The 16,698-nt window shown below is 42.6% G+C and overlaps 1 protein-coding gene across 3 annotated transcripts in view; it reads right to left on the reverse strand.

Annotated features, from left to right (window-relative positions):
• Positions 1-16,698, reverse strand: part of LOC131104463 (fibroblast growth factor 14-like) — a 41,174-nt gene that overhangs the window by 19,467 nt on the left and 5,009 nt on the right. The window contains exons 1-2 of one of the 3 annotated variants that reach the window (XM_058051662.2): positions 3,551-3,876; positions 3,171-3,482 (exon numbers count right to left, since the gene is read on the reverse strand). The exons of 1 other annotated variant lie outside the window; for it this stretch is intronic. In XM_058051662.2, coding sequence (XP_057907645.1) covers positions 3,171-3,363 — 193 coding nt within the window. In that variant the 5' untranslated portion in view covers positions 3,364-3,482; positions 3,551-3,876. Of the gene's footprint in view, positions 1-3,170; positions 3,877-16,698 lie in introns of those variants that run through there. One more of the 3 variants, XM_058051661.2, reaches the window with a different exon arrangement.

Here is a 16,698-nt window from a genome sequence, read left to right on the forward strand (position 1 = left end):
TGAAAGATGGGAATTATTCACTGTACAGTCAGTCATCGAACACAATATTCCGTGTTGCCTTGAAAGATCAGTCAAAATTGTCAAAAAAATTGGTTATTTTTGAAAAAAATGGCTGGATTTGATTTTTTAAAAATTGTGATAAAGTGAAGCCGCAAAATCTGGAATGTAAAGTTTACCACAAATGTATTTTTGTGCATCATTTATGCCAGCGACCCATGAATGCTCTTCCACTAGGTGGTAGTAGGTACATAATTAACCTGTTGCCATTCACACAACAAAAGAAGTCATGGCACACTTGTTGATGCCTGTTTTTTTCATCTAAAATACGTGCCTCGGCCGCATAATATCCATTGCAGGTTAAAAGGAAAAAAGGTTGTTTAGGGGGAAACTATCTCTATGAGCAAGATAAGGAAAAATCGGACAGCGGCAAGACTATCTAATTGAAACGGCTCTCTCACTACGGAACCATATTCAGCCTTGCACGCCGCCAAGGTCACGCTTTGCGCTCAGCTTCAGTTTGTGGCAATTTATTAAACACGCGTGCAGAAAGCAGTGGTGTCTGACCGTGAAGCTAAAACAAGCGTCCAGATCTGCAGTTGTAGCACAAGAGGTGGCGTAAGCTTTATCAAGGTAAATGGGGTATTAATGAACTCAATTTAGTTTTTAATCACAACGTCCAGACTGGTTTTGAGCACAATTACAGTTTGGTGATGGATTGGTGATGCCAGCTGTATAATGGATGAAAAGGAATCAATGATGGCTCACAGGGGAACTGCAGCTAATCATCATTTGTCCATTCAACTGTCTCACATCCAGTTATCCCTTTAAACAAGCCTTCACGCTGTCTTTCCTCCCTCAGTCGCCAAGGTGATATTCCCTGCTCTTCCCAGCATCTCCATACCCTGTCTGTTACTAGGGAAATTCCCATCTGCGCGTTGCCATGACAACAGTCTCGTGATTCCACAGTGTTCCAGCAGAGGGGTATTCCCCCATCCACACGCACACACACAGTCACACAATGTGGTGCGACTTGTGCGCCAAGCCCTTGTGCTCCCGTGGTGACGCGACACGTCATCCTGTTATTGTCCATTTGAGCCTCGCTATACGCACGCACTCAATTTTGGGTGTGACACATGACCATAACCCCGCTTCTGCGTCACACCGATTGTCAGAAATAATATTTCTCGCAGAAATATATGCAGGTGCAACACTGTAGACATGAAGGCACCAGTGCCGCACCTCGTGGCCGACTTTGGTCTTCGTCACAACGAGGCACTTCATTTGACACCTTCTTTGACTCCAAGTGCCTCGTGCAGACTTGACAAGTGTACAGTGTGGTGGAGAGCGCTTCTGTCGACTATTGATTTTCCATACCTGCATATGATTATGCATTGATTTAGTCACGAGAACACTGCACAGAGAGCCTGTCCGTCACAGTCATGACATTTAGACAAGAAGCGGTAACAGAGCTGCTCGACATTAAATAATACATCACATCCATTTCCACATTTACAAGATTTACATGTGCACGGTGAATAACTGAAGTCAATTTAATGACACTATAAAAGAGATCAAATTTATAGAGAAATCGCACAATAATGGTAATTGGATAGAGGTTTACGCCCACATCTAATGACAAGCCAATTATGAGGCCATATCTGTGTGAATATCACTTTGAGCTGGAATCTCTCCTTCACAAAACCTTTGGAAGACAGTAGGGGACGTTGGCAAATAACACACAAACACCCAGAACCGAGATGGTGCACGCTGCCAAGCTTGTGCCGTCGGCTCTCACAGCTGTGTGTGTGTACGTGTTAGGGGGTGAAAGAGCTGGAGGGAGAGATGGAGAGATCTGAAGCAAAGGAGGAGGATTAGAGTTATAGGAAAGGTGGTAGATAGATGATGGCGGGTGGCTGTCGTCGTCTTTGTTTAAAAAACGGAAGCGCACGGATGTACAGCCCTACGAGAAGGGAGGTTTTTCATTAAATGCGTGTTGCAATTTCACAGATAGAGGAAAAAATACCCAAAGCAGGCGTGTCCAAAGTGCGGTCCGACGTCCATTTGTGGCCTGCAGCGTTGTCTGCTTAATGCATAGTCTAAAAATTTAATTAAATTACATTAAAAACAACACAAATGTTTATGCTAGCAATAACTTATTGCATACTGGAATGGGTTTCACCCTGTTTTACAAATTGGAAAAAATGCAGCCTACACTCCTAAGCTAAAGACTTGATGGAGGACTGAGAAAAGAGACATTCACACTCCCACTGGATTCAAGATTTTAGGCATCCTGTTCCTCACTAGTTTGTGACAATGTCTCAAATCGCACTTGTGTACTATGTACACTACATACTTTGTCCCCGAGGGCGTGAATTTTTATATAGCGCTGTCCCAAATCCATTACTGTCACTGCAATTCCAATCACAATATTCCTCCTCTTCTTCTTGCGACTTCCGCAACGTAGCCAAGATGGCAATAATTGAGGCGGGTGAGGGTCCATGGTCGTACGCTAAGCATTTGGGGCATTTTGAGTGCACTGCTCATTGCCGTATTCTCTTGTGCACTGAAAATGTCAAGTGTACGTATGAAAGTAGCCGAATTGAGCCACAGCCTAGCTGGTGTTCTCTCCCTCCCAGCTTTTCCTTTCTGCCTTCTGCTTACCTGCAGCCTTCCCACACAATCAATTGATTACAACCACGTTTAACAGCTATGAAATTGAACAGTCACAAAGCTGCATCTTCCTTTTCATTTATTTTGCTTATGCATGGACTGCGACTGTGTTGACCTCTACATACATTATACTCTAAACACAGAAAAAAAAGTCTTACTGCAAAATAAAAGAGGGTGGCTTTCATTTGGGCGGTAGTGACAGAGAGAGAAAGAGAGACCAGACACTACAGACCAAATCTATGACTTCAATAATGAATGTGTTGGGAAACTATACTGAACCATAGGGCACAAGAAATGACCGTGCGTGTGCACGTCCACAGGAAAAAGGAAAGGTACGGTTTGTCAATTTTGTGATTGCGCAATATTGATGTGTGTGTGCGCGTTTTCCATGCGTGAAGGTGTCCAAAATGTGCATAAGCGTACATGTCAGTATAGGCGCGTCTGTCTGCCGATTTGTGAGTGTGTGTGCGTGCATGTGTGTGTGTGTGTCCCACGCACACCTTGTCTCCGTAGCCGCCTCTTCTTTAAGCCGAATATCCGGACTTTGGAGAAGATGTCGACCAGGTTCCCGTTGCACAGCCCCTGTTTCTTGCCGGGGCTCTTCCGTCGCCGGTGAGTAGTGGGTCGGTGAGCGTGTTGCTCCCTCGCCTGCCGCTTCTGGCGGATCAAGCCGCTCGCGATGGCCGCTGCCATGTCCCCGCCGACACAAAAGCAGACCTGTCTCCGTCCGTGTCTCCGGTCTCGTCACTTGTGTCCTCCGGAGTGTCTCGGAGCGCAGACGGTACCGCGCCCCACAGTCTCGACTTTGCCAGCTACAACGGCCCCATTACTTCACAGTCGGATATGTTCGGCCATTGGATTTCAACGCACAGCTGTTTACCTGTCCGTCACGTCCCGACGCCCTGTCTGTCAGTCAGACGGCAGCGGCTCTCAATGAACGGCTCGTCCGCTTCATTTGAGCAGTTTGACAGCTAGCCCCCCATGGCGAACACGAACCGCTAAGAACAGAATTGTTGGACGCCTAAATAGCGTCTCCTCTGCCACCGGAAAGCGTCCGTTTGTGCTCGGCTGAAGAGGGCGCGAGGCGCGCGTGCCGCCGCGAGCCGCTCCAGGTGTATAAGAGTAGCGTGCGTCAGACAGCGCCTCGCCGGAAATGGAGCCGTCGGGCTTTCGAAGTTAAACAAATATACGCCCGGCAAGTGGACAATTTAACGACAAACATCATCATTATGATTTAAAGCCCAGGTCATCCAGTAGTTGTAAGTTTAAGTGTTCTTACATAAACCGAAAATAATTTGCTGTTGACACCTGTTGTTGATGAAACTCGATCAAATCTCACGCTTAGGGGTGGGGTATGTTTTACGAAATAATTTAATTAAATCCAATTTAATCCTCAAACCATCACGAACACAGCCTTTCATATACCAAACGCAAACTACGTTCCTGCCAGATCTTTTATTGTGAAAGTAAACCGGATGCCCTGGTAATTGTCGTCTCGGCTGGTTGGACGTTACAATGTTGCTGGAGCCACGCGCCCAGCGAGGCAACTCACACACTCTTTGACAAAAACAGCTTGTCATCATGGCCGGTCCAACATAAAACATCGAACATGATTTCTTTAAACCCAGTGAACATGGAAAAGTTTTTAAGTGTTTTATTAAGAATCATGGTTTTATTTTAATTTTAAGCAGGTGTTGGCAGCCATAGGTACACGTGCCATTGCTGGTACATGCAGGGCTGACCAACAACACACAAGCATCCAAACTTGTTGTAAGCAGTGCATACAGTATTTAGGTATGGTTCTGGTTTAGTTCATTTCTAAGTAACAATTGTAATCGTTACAACTGAATGTTTTCTTGTGTGATCACTGCGCTGAAATATAAATATCATTTTCAACATAATATATAATGTCACAGGCCCAAAAATGCTAACAGAGTGATTTTATTAGCTTTAGATTTTATGGCTGGCGATGTTAACTACATCAATTTGATGGGGACTTCTTCTAAGACCACAGCGTGTGTGTTTTTGTCTTGATCATAAGAGAAAAAGGTGATTGGTGATTTTAATTTGGATGCCGTGCCATTATTAAAAAGTTAATATTAAGCCAAAGGCCAGAGTGACTGACATGAAATGTTAAAATGGCAAAAAAAAAGAAAGAAAGAAAGAAAAAAGGTTGCAGACCTCTGCTGTGGAGCAATGACTGACCTACATAATTTTAATTGAATTCCAGTGATCCGTTATGAATTTAAATGTTCCCAATGTATTGCTTCTAAAAAGCAGAATCCATACGACTCAATGTATCCTAGGAATCCTTGCATTATTTGTGATACTTGAGCAACACAATTAGATTGCCATTAGAAGGTCAGCTGATAAACAGATAGATAAGTGCCCATGGACAGCGACTCCGCTTGGTAGCCCATCACCACATCCAGGTGCAGCTCATGACAGCCGCCTGAAAGAGGTTTAAAAATGCAGGTGAGAGCCTGCCTCATATGTCTGTCTTTTCCATCATGTGTGTGGCGGTTCCTTTCAAAGTGGCTGTAAGCTTATACAGGATGAAACTGGACCCCACCCATAAGTCCTCCCATGTTACGACATGTGATGGTTAGGTCACAAGGTAAGGATATCGCAACAATAATTACAAAATGTCCAATCAAATATCTGAAAACATTCAAGTGCAAGGTGTTGTATGTGACATTTTGTGTTAAAGCAATGGCTCTCATTCAGGTCTTGTCATCATTCTTGCTCACTTCGTATGCGAGGAAGGTTATTAAGAATTGTACTTATCACAGTTGTGCTCCCAGATGATCATTTCTTTTACTGTCGCTCCCAAAAGTCAATAACACACAGTCTATAGTTGATTGTTATTCAATATGCTGATCACAATCTCTTTCCCAAGGGAGCAGATGCTCTTTGTTTCAAAGATAGGCACTTACTTCCATTAGTAGATGTCTATATACTAGGTTTCTTGTGGGATTTTTGGAAGCTGTGGTGGTGGGCTGCATGCGTCGTGCCGGGAACCGAAAGTTATACAGAGTCATACTTGATACCATTGGAAAGCTCTTAGGGAATTCTACAGGTGGGAATTGGTTTCAAGCAGATAGGACTTACCGTTTGTTAGTTATTTGTGAAAAATACTTTTTCCGATCTATTCTAACAAAAAAAAAATTATCTGCGTATCTCAGGAACCAGAAATCATAGAGTTGCTCGGTACTGTTGGAAAGCTTGTGGAGGAATTGGTTCCAAGTGGATAGGACTTAACGTCCGTTATTCACAAAAAACATTTTTTCCAATGGCTTCAGACCGGTTCTAACCAGTTCAATCTAAAAAAATCAACAAAAATTGTGTATCTCTGAACAGAAAGTAGAGAGAGTCGTGCTTGGTACCGTTGGAAAGCTTGTGGGGAATTATGCAGGTGGGATTTGGTTCCAAGTGGATTGGACTTACTGTCCGTTAGTTATTCATGAAAAACACTTTTTCCAATGGCTTTGGACCAGTTCAAACCGGTTCAAACAAAAACAAATCCTCAAAAATTGTGTATCTGGGGAACCAAAAACATTCTTATATTCTGTGGTGTGTAACTAACTGTAATTGTGATTTCAACTCAATGTAACTGTCGGGTCAATTTGAGCCAAAGACAATCTTTATTCTCAATATGTGCATAAGTAATAAGGTATATATGTACGTATGTATATAGCATATACATACATCATTACTTTATTACTGTATTTTACATCCTTCATGGTTTCTGTGTGTAAGTATAATTTTGGTGTAAGATCTGACTTACACAAAAACTCCATTTAAATCATAGAATTGTTTTTGTTATGTAGAGACAGTAGAGACGATGCACCTTATTAGTTCCCCCCAGTTTGTTTTATTATGAAAATGACACTGATTAACATTTTTTTATTTCTAATTTAAAAAATGTATCAATGTATCATTCTACGATGTTGTTGTACAAGTGAACGTCCAAACAACCTCAAATCCAGGTCTTAACAGTCCTGTTGCACCATGGATAGCTCTACAAGCAATTGCATGTAAGGCCACCTGAGGGCGCCAGAGTGCATGGAAGAGCCTCGGTCAAAGCTGTAGTGGCACACAAACGGTTCCATTTTATTTTCTCACTGATTCATGCTGCATTTCCTGAGCTCACTGTAGCTTCTGCTAAACGTTTGTTAGACAAAACAGCAGTAACTTGTCAACTGTCAGCATATTATTTCAGCCAAAAATTCCATCTTTGCTTGGAATATGCAGACAACGGAGTGTGGACTTTATCCAGGCCACACCAAGTGAAAGCGTGAATATGAATAAATCAAAGCTGCATTTGCATTAAAATTCATGGCTTCCGTTGCTTTTTATAGTAACACAGGAAGGCGGGACACAAACATCAAAGAATAATTCACTCCCACCCCCTTTCATCCACATGCTTCATGAAATAAACATTTGTAAACATGGAAGCACTCTTACAAGACCCCAAACATGAGACATTCATTTATGATCAAATACGCCGCTCCAATTTTCCATTCACACTCCCAACATGGAACACACAGACAAGGCCTTCCACTCCACTTGTCTTTCCAACACCCTGTGGAGCTACACAGGGACAAGGGCGCCCCTTACCGGCAACTTTGGAGAATGCAACTCTTCTATTTGTATTATTATTACTGCTTCCACGGGTACTTTGGTACCCTGTGGTATCCGTACCGAATTATCCATGTCTGTTATCAAGTGGGTACATACCAACTTATAACAAGATCCATTATATAATGTGTCAGTACTCTTTAGTCTTGTATTATGGTAAAAGTGTCATTTGTTTTGAACATGCATATGTTAAATTGGAATTCATCACATGGTACAATTCACAGTTCCAGTGCCCCCAAAAAAAGAGTAAGAAAGAATCCAAGAGTGGCTAGCCCACTCATTTTTTTCCAGAATTGTTGTCATTCAGCCATATTGGAGGCTTTTCCAGCATGAAGCGCCTTCTTAAGGTCATGCCACAGCATCTCAATGGGGTTCAGGTCAGGACTCTTAATGTTCTTTTTGTTCAGCAGTGGTTTCGGTCTTGGAACTCTGCCATACAAGACATTTTTGTGCAGTGTCTTTCTTATGATGGAGTCATGAACTTGCCTTAACTGAGGCCTGCAGTTCTTTGGATGTTGATGTGGGGTCTTTTGTGACCTCTTGGATGAGTCATTGCTGCACTCTTGGGGTCACTTCTGGGAAGGTTCACCACTGTTCCATGTTTTTGCCATTTGTGAATGGCTCTCACTGTGGTTGGCTGGAGTCCCAAAGCTTTAAAAATGGCTTTATAACCTTTTCCAGACCTATAGATCTCAAATCATGTCAGTGGTGTTTTAACAGGGGAGCCAATAGGTTTGGCTTTTCCCCCTCTTCATTATAAACGGTTTCATTTAAAAACTGTCATGTTAATCCATGGTGGTGTAGTGTAGCGACCCCAGGATGCAGAGACGAGGACCCAATTGCAAGTAAAAATGTATTTAATGAAGATGCTATGCAGCAGAACCACTCACTAGCATGTCCAACAGAAAAACGACAATAACCCAACAACCAAAGGAGCTCGCACCTGAACTAAATAGGCATCACTGAAAATGGGAAACAGGTGCGGGAGACAATGCAAAGCAACGGAAAACAGAACAGAGCAACACAGGAAGTGAATACAAAATAAGGGCATGAACCAGGAACTAAAGCAGGAAAGGAAACTAAAAGAGCTGTCACAAGGGGGTAACGCCCACATCGTGACATGCATTTTGTATTCGATTGCGTTGTAATGACTAATCATTAAATTAACAGGCATTGCGAATTGCTGTTGTTTGTTTTTACTTCCTGTTGTGAGCAGCAGCACAAGGGACTATAGTCTCACCAGTGTAACATTACTGACACCTGGTGACCAGTGTAGAAGACTACATATCATCGCAATGTCTTTGAATGCCTCTTCTGAATATATTTACATTTTACTTCATTTTGCTATTTTTATGCTTGAAAATGTCTAAATACAAACATAATATACAGGCTGTACAAGAAACTCGAAACGCAAAGTGGTGAGGATTACTGTGTTGTGTGAAAAAATTGTTACAAAAAGCACAAAGTGGCCCAAGAATATGACACAATACTGTGACATTTCAAGTCAACAGCTCAGTTTTCAGTCATTTTTACAGTCTGACTTGTTGCAGAGATTTTTCAAGGTGGTGCACACACTGGGTGAGAAAATGTGAATCAAAACAAGTGGAGGAGTCATGATGGAGACTTACAGCGGGGAGATGGAGATGGGGAGGGGGGGGCAGACAGGGAGGAGACGTGGTCTGCGTACGGGTGTCCCCCATACATGAGGAGTGTGAGGATAGCCACGGTGAAAGTGAGCAGGATGAGTCATAATTCACATTCAGACACCCGCCCACACGCGCAGGTTCACGCAGGCACGGGGGAAGTCCACTGTTACCACGGTAACCGCTGATTAGTGACGCAGGCGGGTCTCCGAACGTGGGGAGACGGCGCCTGCTGAATGCTGAGAAGACGTGCACACGCTAATACCTCGCATTCATAATACATCCATTGGACTACCTGCCATCTCTCTAGTGTCCCCCTGTCCTCTGTCATCCCCTTCCCTGCCTCCTTGCCTCCTCTTTCCTCACAACATCACCCGCCCAGTGGGGAGGAGCGGAAAGAGAACAGACAAGACTAAATTATTCATCCGTTCTTTTTTTTCTTCTATCTCTGTCTGCTCTTTGCAGTGTTAAATCTCCTCCCTTGGTCCTTTTCTCTCTCGCTGTTCTTTCCGCAAACCACCTCGATACGTGATATGACGTTACACAGACCTGAGAACAGTGGACTTGTGCATTACAGTCATTATATAAGTGCTTCAGAAGCTTTGGGTGGGTAGAGATATACTGTACTACACCCTGATAATGCACTCTGGGGAGCGTTCTCACATTCTTTGTGAGCCGTATCAAAAGCACACGAGGCCCCAAGTAGGACGTCCTCTTCAACAGCAATCTTTTTTTAGAGTACTGGCCCATTAAGCAGCATTACACAAAAAGTCATCATCCAACCAGTCATGTTTGTATACTGCTTATACTGAGTCATGACGGGGGAAAAACTCATACGGTATGTTTACAGGAGAAGAACCACGTGAAAAGCAGGCCTTCAGTGATCCATCATTTTTATGGAAATAAATCGGCCAATACCAACAGTTGGCCGATATGATCGGACATCATGATTATGGATCATAGAACAAACCATTACATATTTGTCTAGAGGAGCTAGTGAGCTTTTACTTTTGTTAACCTTGCAACCTTCCTCTGACAATACACTCCTACTCCATCAGTATCTGGAACTGATCAATTGGGTTTATATTGTTTTGATGGTAAATATTGCTCAGGCTTATATACGGTTCGTACTTCGATGGATCCTTTGAAACAGATGAATAACAAATACCGAGGTACAGCTGTGTTTTGATTAGGGTTGTTCTGTTTGGATCACAAATTTCATGTTGGCAGAAGTTGGTGGACCAGGTTGATGGGGGACCAACTGAAACGGTAGCACCGTACCACTGTAATAATAAATATATATAGACCCAAAAGCTACTAACTGACTAGCATGAGCTATTCATATTCTACACCAGGGGTTCCCAAACTTTACCAACTCAGGCCCCACTTGAAAATTAAAAAAATGTCCGCGGTCCACCTTTGTCCTATAAACAGTACATAGAGGAAATGCTGCATTCTCTAATAATAATAATAATAATAATAATAATAATAATAATAATAATAATAATAATAATAATAATAATAATAATAATAATATTATATTTATTCATTCATTTTCTACCGCTTATCCTCACAAGAGTTGCGGGGGTGCTGGAGCCTATCCCAGCTGTCTTCATGCGAGAGGCGGGGTACACCCTGGACTGGTCGCCAGCCAATCACAGGGCACATATAGACAAACAACCATTCACACTCACATTCATACCTATGGACAATTTGGAGTCACCAATTAACCTAGCATGTTTTTGGAATGTGGGAGGAAACCGGAGTACCCGCATGCACGGGAAGAACATGCAAACATGCAAACTCCACACAGAGTTGGCAGACGGTGGGATTGAACTCGGGTCTCCTAGCTGTGAGGTCTGCGCACTAACCACTAGACCGCCGTGCAGCGCCATAACAAATATAAACTAAACAAATATATTTTGGCTTTGTGGATGGGAAGGTGGACAATGTAACCAAAGACACAACAGCAGCAGTTGTTTATGTCGCCACCCACAGTCGTTGGCAAGCACTGGGTTTCATTTATCCGGCCAGCAGCTTCAGGCAGGAATAAAATGTTCAGCTTCAGTTCAGCTACGGTATGAAAAAAGTCTTAAAAATGTTAACAGATGGACAGAGGGGGAGGAAGGAGGTGGTGGATGATAATAACATAATAGGAATACAGGCTGGTCCACTTCACGGTACAACCGCTTCCAAGGGAGTTGATAAGGAAACACAATAAACCTTTGTGTTGTTATGGACAACAAGATGGTTTTAGTTAAAGTTCAGTGTTAAGATGCTAAAGTTAAAGTTAAAGTTAAAGTTAAAGTTAAAGTTAAAGTTAAAGTTAAAGTTAAAGTTAAAGTTAAAGTTAAAGTTAAAGTTAAAGTTAAAGTTAAAGTTAAAGTTATTTTAATTTATCAAACTCTGGAAAAGAAAAAGCCATTTGTGCGTATTAGTTGATATTATTACTATTACTTATTACTATTGTTATTATTACAGGGCCTGTTTACACCTTTAGATTCAGTCTATTAGCTTGCAAGTGCATTTTCACTCTAATAGCTTCTCGGAGAAGGCCTTCTTGAGACACACACACACATACACACACACACACACACACGCACCCACAAAGCACACAGCACTCAGAGATAACCCACGGGAAAGCACTGAGAAGATAGTAAACAGACATGCTTTCATCATACAATAATCCTTCATTCATCGCATCGCTTCACTTGTCCCTGATACAGAGGGGCCCTGCGATTGGCTGGCGGCCAGTCCAGGGTGTACCCCGCCTCTTACCACCAGTCAGCTGGGATAGGCTCCAGCATACCCCCACAACCCTGGATGATACAGAGGGACAAGCGAAATTGTGCAATCCCAATTTCATCTTCACCAATCCATTCATATACAACATGAAATACAATATGGGGGGGGGGGGTTGACAGGATGACGAGTTGATAAAAGTGAGAGAAGGGAGTAGAGTCACAATAAGCATATTTACAACATAGGAACTTGAAGACTTGCACCAGGGGAGGAGAAAAGGGGTGGAGGTGCTTATTAGAGACCCCAGCACATTAAATAACACCCCTATAGTCACTTTTACTATTATTATGGTATTACCAAATATAGTAGACGTAATAGTGGCTTGTCAATGTAATGTCACCTAGCCACCAGTGCTTGTGGCTAAGGAGCCACTCACGATGCACATCACATAGAAGCTGCTGTCGGCCACAACTCACTCCAGTATCTGCTCTCTCCACAATTGCTAACCAAAGACGCTGCTGCTGACAATCATCAACTCTAGCCAGCTGCCGTGAAACACGTACCTTCCATTCTAGATATAACATCTGAATGCCTCATATTTGTATTTCTGTTAACCCTCCTCTTGTGTTAGGGTCGGCACCGACCCATTTTACATTATAATGCATAAAAAGAATCACATCAAATTTGTTTATAGCATCAAGGCTTTTTGACTTCGTCAGGAAACTCTATTTCAACAAAATAAAACCAAAAAAATAATTTTTACTAAATTTAAAAATGGTCTGGTTGAAATTATGACCACTGTATTGTTAGGGTCGGTTTCGACCCGGTTATAATAATATGACTATAAAGCAATATTTTGAGCCAAAACTGAAATCATAAGTGTACAATTAGTAATCATGTAAGCTTCAGGGGATTCTCATTTTGTTGCTGAAAACAATAACTTTTTCTACCTATTCTTGACATTAATATATATGGGTATAAATTGACACGAACACCATAGATGTTTCTTTAGTGATAAATACTAAAATGAATAAATAAATAAAACGAATTGATTTAAGAGATATGTTCTATAGCCCTCAGGATTAGCCAGGTAACAAAAGAACCTTTAATTTATTTATATGATTCTTTTGAGGATCATTTTACCATTTTTGGAAATTGAAATGGAAGGGCATAGTGACAAAAAAGGCCTACATGCCCACACCAAAAGTATTAAAACCAATATTTTCATGTTTGAGGAAGAAGGTAACCAAGAGATGAGAAGCAAATTTGAATGTAACTTATTGTTTTTAGTGTATTTTATAGCTGATTTAATATATGGGTCAAAACCAACCAATTAACATAAGAATAATACCAGAAAGCTAACACAAGAGGAAGGTTAATTCAGACATTTCTATGCTTGAAAATGCTAAATGATAGGTAGCCATGTTGGAACCATGATGTAGCGAGTGACGACTGTAGCTTCAAGCTCTCCCACACAAACCAGTCATCAGTCATTCTGGGCTCTTTTCTCATTAATGATAGAGTCCAGTCAATGTTTACATTAAAAAATAATAAGCATTACAAGCCAGAAAAGTCAACGTTGGTTCAACAATGAACGTCTGCAGCAGCAAGAGTGCACAAGCATCTTAGTCCCAAACACACATTTATTATTCACTCCAATGTTTTGCGTCCAACTCTCTAACGATGAAGTTTTGTGTTTGTTTCCCCTTTCTTCAGATCCTTACCTGGCTCAGTTTGGTTTAAAGCAGCTCGAATTCGCCGTTCTGCAACTTTTAGGATGAACTCAAAGTCCATGGCCAAGACAAACATGCATCTACTGGCTGAGCTACCCTTTTTAAAAGCCCCTATCAAGGCCCCCCTCTCTCACACACACACACACACACACACAGATATGCAATGATGTCATGCAGGGCTGTCATCGGGCAAAAGGTGAACAAGCTCAAGCTCAAGAGCCCGCAACTGACAACCCAAACAAACCAATCAGCCTCTCCACAGGCTCTCCAATACTTGGAGGGATTTCAAACATCACCAATTAAACACGTCTCACACAGCAAGTCACAGCCTTGCAGAGTGTTTCCCAGCTTCTTATCACCGCGTCGGTGAAAACACCTTCTTGTCAAGCCTTTGATGGCTCGCCGCTCTTTAGGTGCCCTTGGAAAAAAAACAATGCTCAGCAATCCTCCTGCTGTCACACGATGATGTGCACATGACTATGCGCAGTCCTTTGAAAATCTTAGCATCAAAGCACCTATTCTCATCAACTGTGCTAATATGAGATGCATTCGATTTTTACAAAGCTTAAAGGGGGACCTATTATGCTCATTTTCCACCCTTTGTATCGATTTGCAGACTCCTGTATACAATAAGCTTTCTAGATCTTCTGCACCTATTCCAGCTGGACATATTTCCTTGTTTTAATTTAGTCCACCCACAGCCCGCCTCTGGGCACACCCATTCTGCTGTGATTGGTCTCACAATCACAGCAGTCTTATACAGCTAACAAGGCTTAAAACTTCTATTGTGGAGTTGCATCATCACCTCGGCACACCACACCAGCTAGTTAGTAGCCGGCTAGCGACTACCTTCACCACACACATAAGGATTGTGATGGGTAAAAAATTTTTTTTTAATGTATCATTTTCTTTAACTGGGCAGCACGGCGGTCTAGTGGGTAGCGCGCAGACCTCACAGCTAGGAGACCCGAGTTCAATCCCACCGTCGGCCATCTCTGTGTGGAGTTTGCATGTTCTCCCCGTGCATGCGTGGGTTCTCTCCGGATACTCCGGTTTCCTCCCACATTCCAAAAACATGCTAGGTTAATTGGCGACTCCAAATTGTCCATAGGTATGAATGTGAGTGTGAATGGTTGTTTGTCTATATGTGCCCTGTGATTGGCTGGCGACCAGTCCAGGGTGTACCCCGCCTCTTGCCCAAAGACTGCTGGGATAGGCTCCAGCACCCCCGCGACCCTCGTGAGGAAAAAGCGGTAGAAAATGAATGAATGAATTTTCTTTAACTTTTGTCACTGGATAAGTAAATACTCAACTAGATGACTTAATTTGTATTGGTCTGATTCCTGGTTAGCGTGCTACAAAGAATGTTTATTTGCTAATTTATCTATGCCAGTGGTGTATCGTGACAGAACAAGTAGATGGCAGGGTCTACGTAATTAACCTGTGTATCTACCTGCTGCCATTCATACAACCCTTTTCTTGGGTGGTTTGCCGAAACACTGTATGAGACAACCTGCAGCGAGGCTGTGTTTGTGTTTGTGCAGAGTGACGTACTTGGCAAGTACAGCATAGCAAACTCATGCTGTTTTTCTGCAGAGTCAGACTGTTTGGACAATGAGGCCACAAACTAATGAACTCACTGACACACGCATGCATGCGGCTTCTTTGGATTGACCGTAGAGGACGCACCGCCACCCCCCACCCCCCCACCCCGTGGCGGTCCGTGTTCTGTTAGCTCATCACCCAACAGCGGACACAAGCAAAGTTTGGAAAGCTGGGGGAAAAACTTTGTGATCTAATCTGATATTTGTCAGCGTGCAAAGCCAACAGGGAGTGTACTTTATGTGCGAGTGGCTCTTTGGCTTCAGGCACGAACTCCGCCGCTAAACTTGTGAGCGTTTTCAATAAAATATGAAGCACGTCGCCTTGATGGCAACTCTCCAGAGAAGGTGGGTGAGCATGTGCACATATTCATAACGCAGGGCTATAAAAGGGCCAGAGCTTCCAATCTAGGTCACACCACGTATGACCCATGACACTAAATGAGAATGTAATGTACCTTGATGTCTTTTACAATGAATGGCACCATTCTCGACATGGCCTACCCTCTTGGGGGAGACTATACCCTCGCAGCGCCATTGAAGTGAACTGATCCCATGCCACCAACGGCGACGGAATATGTTTCTTCTATGTGACTCAATCATGCAATGCCAGCAGAATATAAATGTCAGCGTGTGTTTATACTACAGCCTCCCGCTCCCTGACGCCACACGGTGACTTTTTAACTGACCTTTCCGCTTAACTCGCCCATCTCACCACTGTCTCAACTTGTGTAACGGTGATGGAGAATTTCAATAAACTAAATGAAGTAAACGTATTGAAATATAAGACAAAGACATTGTGATAATATGTAGTATTCTGCACTTCTCACTAGGTGTCAGTAACTGTAATGTTGCGTAAGACACACAAGCACCAGATTACCAATCACTGGAACATAAACCATAACAAGCTAAAACTCCAACTCTAACCCCCCGACGGCAATTCCAGCAACACACACGAGTTTGAATTTATGTCTTAAGTGGCTTATTTTGTCATATTGTGTCCATTGTATTGGGTGATACAAGTGTAAATATGACTATAGGGGTGTTATTTCATGTCTACAGGGCTCCCCCTGGCCATCAGACTGCTGAATGCCAATTAAGCCCCTCTACCTGCCCACACGCAAAACTTTAAATTATTATTCATTCATTCATTCATTCATTTTCTACCACTTATCCTCACGAGGGTCGCGGGGGTGCTGGAGCCTATCCCAGCTGTCTTCGGGCAAGAGGCGGGGTACACTCTGGACTGGTCGCCAGCCAATCACAGGGCACATATAGACAAACAACCATTCACACTCACATTCATACCTATGGACAATTTGAAGTCAAATTATTATTATTTATTCAAAATTATTTAAATTATTTGTACAAATTACTGTTCTATCTATCTATCTAACAATATTAAAACCCTAACAAGAAAAATATTCAATTTATCCCACTTTGTGGAAATTCCCTTGTCACAGTGGGGTCTGGAAGCAATTAACCGGCTAAAGTAAGGATTACTGATTTCCCAACATACACAAATGAAACATTGTGGACTTAATCAACTGTTCCGGTGTCATTCACTCCGACTTGACAGCTGATGAACTACATTTCCTCATTTCATTCAATGCCGTCATCTCCCTCTGTGGAAGCAAGTCTTCACTTCTCATCACATTTGGTGGTATT

Source organism: Doryrhamphus excisus, linkage group LG15 (genome assembly GCF_037039965.1).
Source record: "Doryrhamphus excisus strain RoL-2023G ecotype Guam linkage group LG15, RoL_Dexc_Guam_v1.1, whole genome shotgun sequence".
NCBI classification, from domain to species: domain Eukaryota; kingdom Metazoa; phylum Chordata; class Actinopteri; order Syngnathiformes; family Syngnathidae; genus Doryrhamphus; species Doryrhamphus excisus.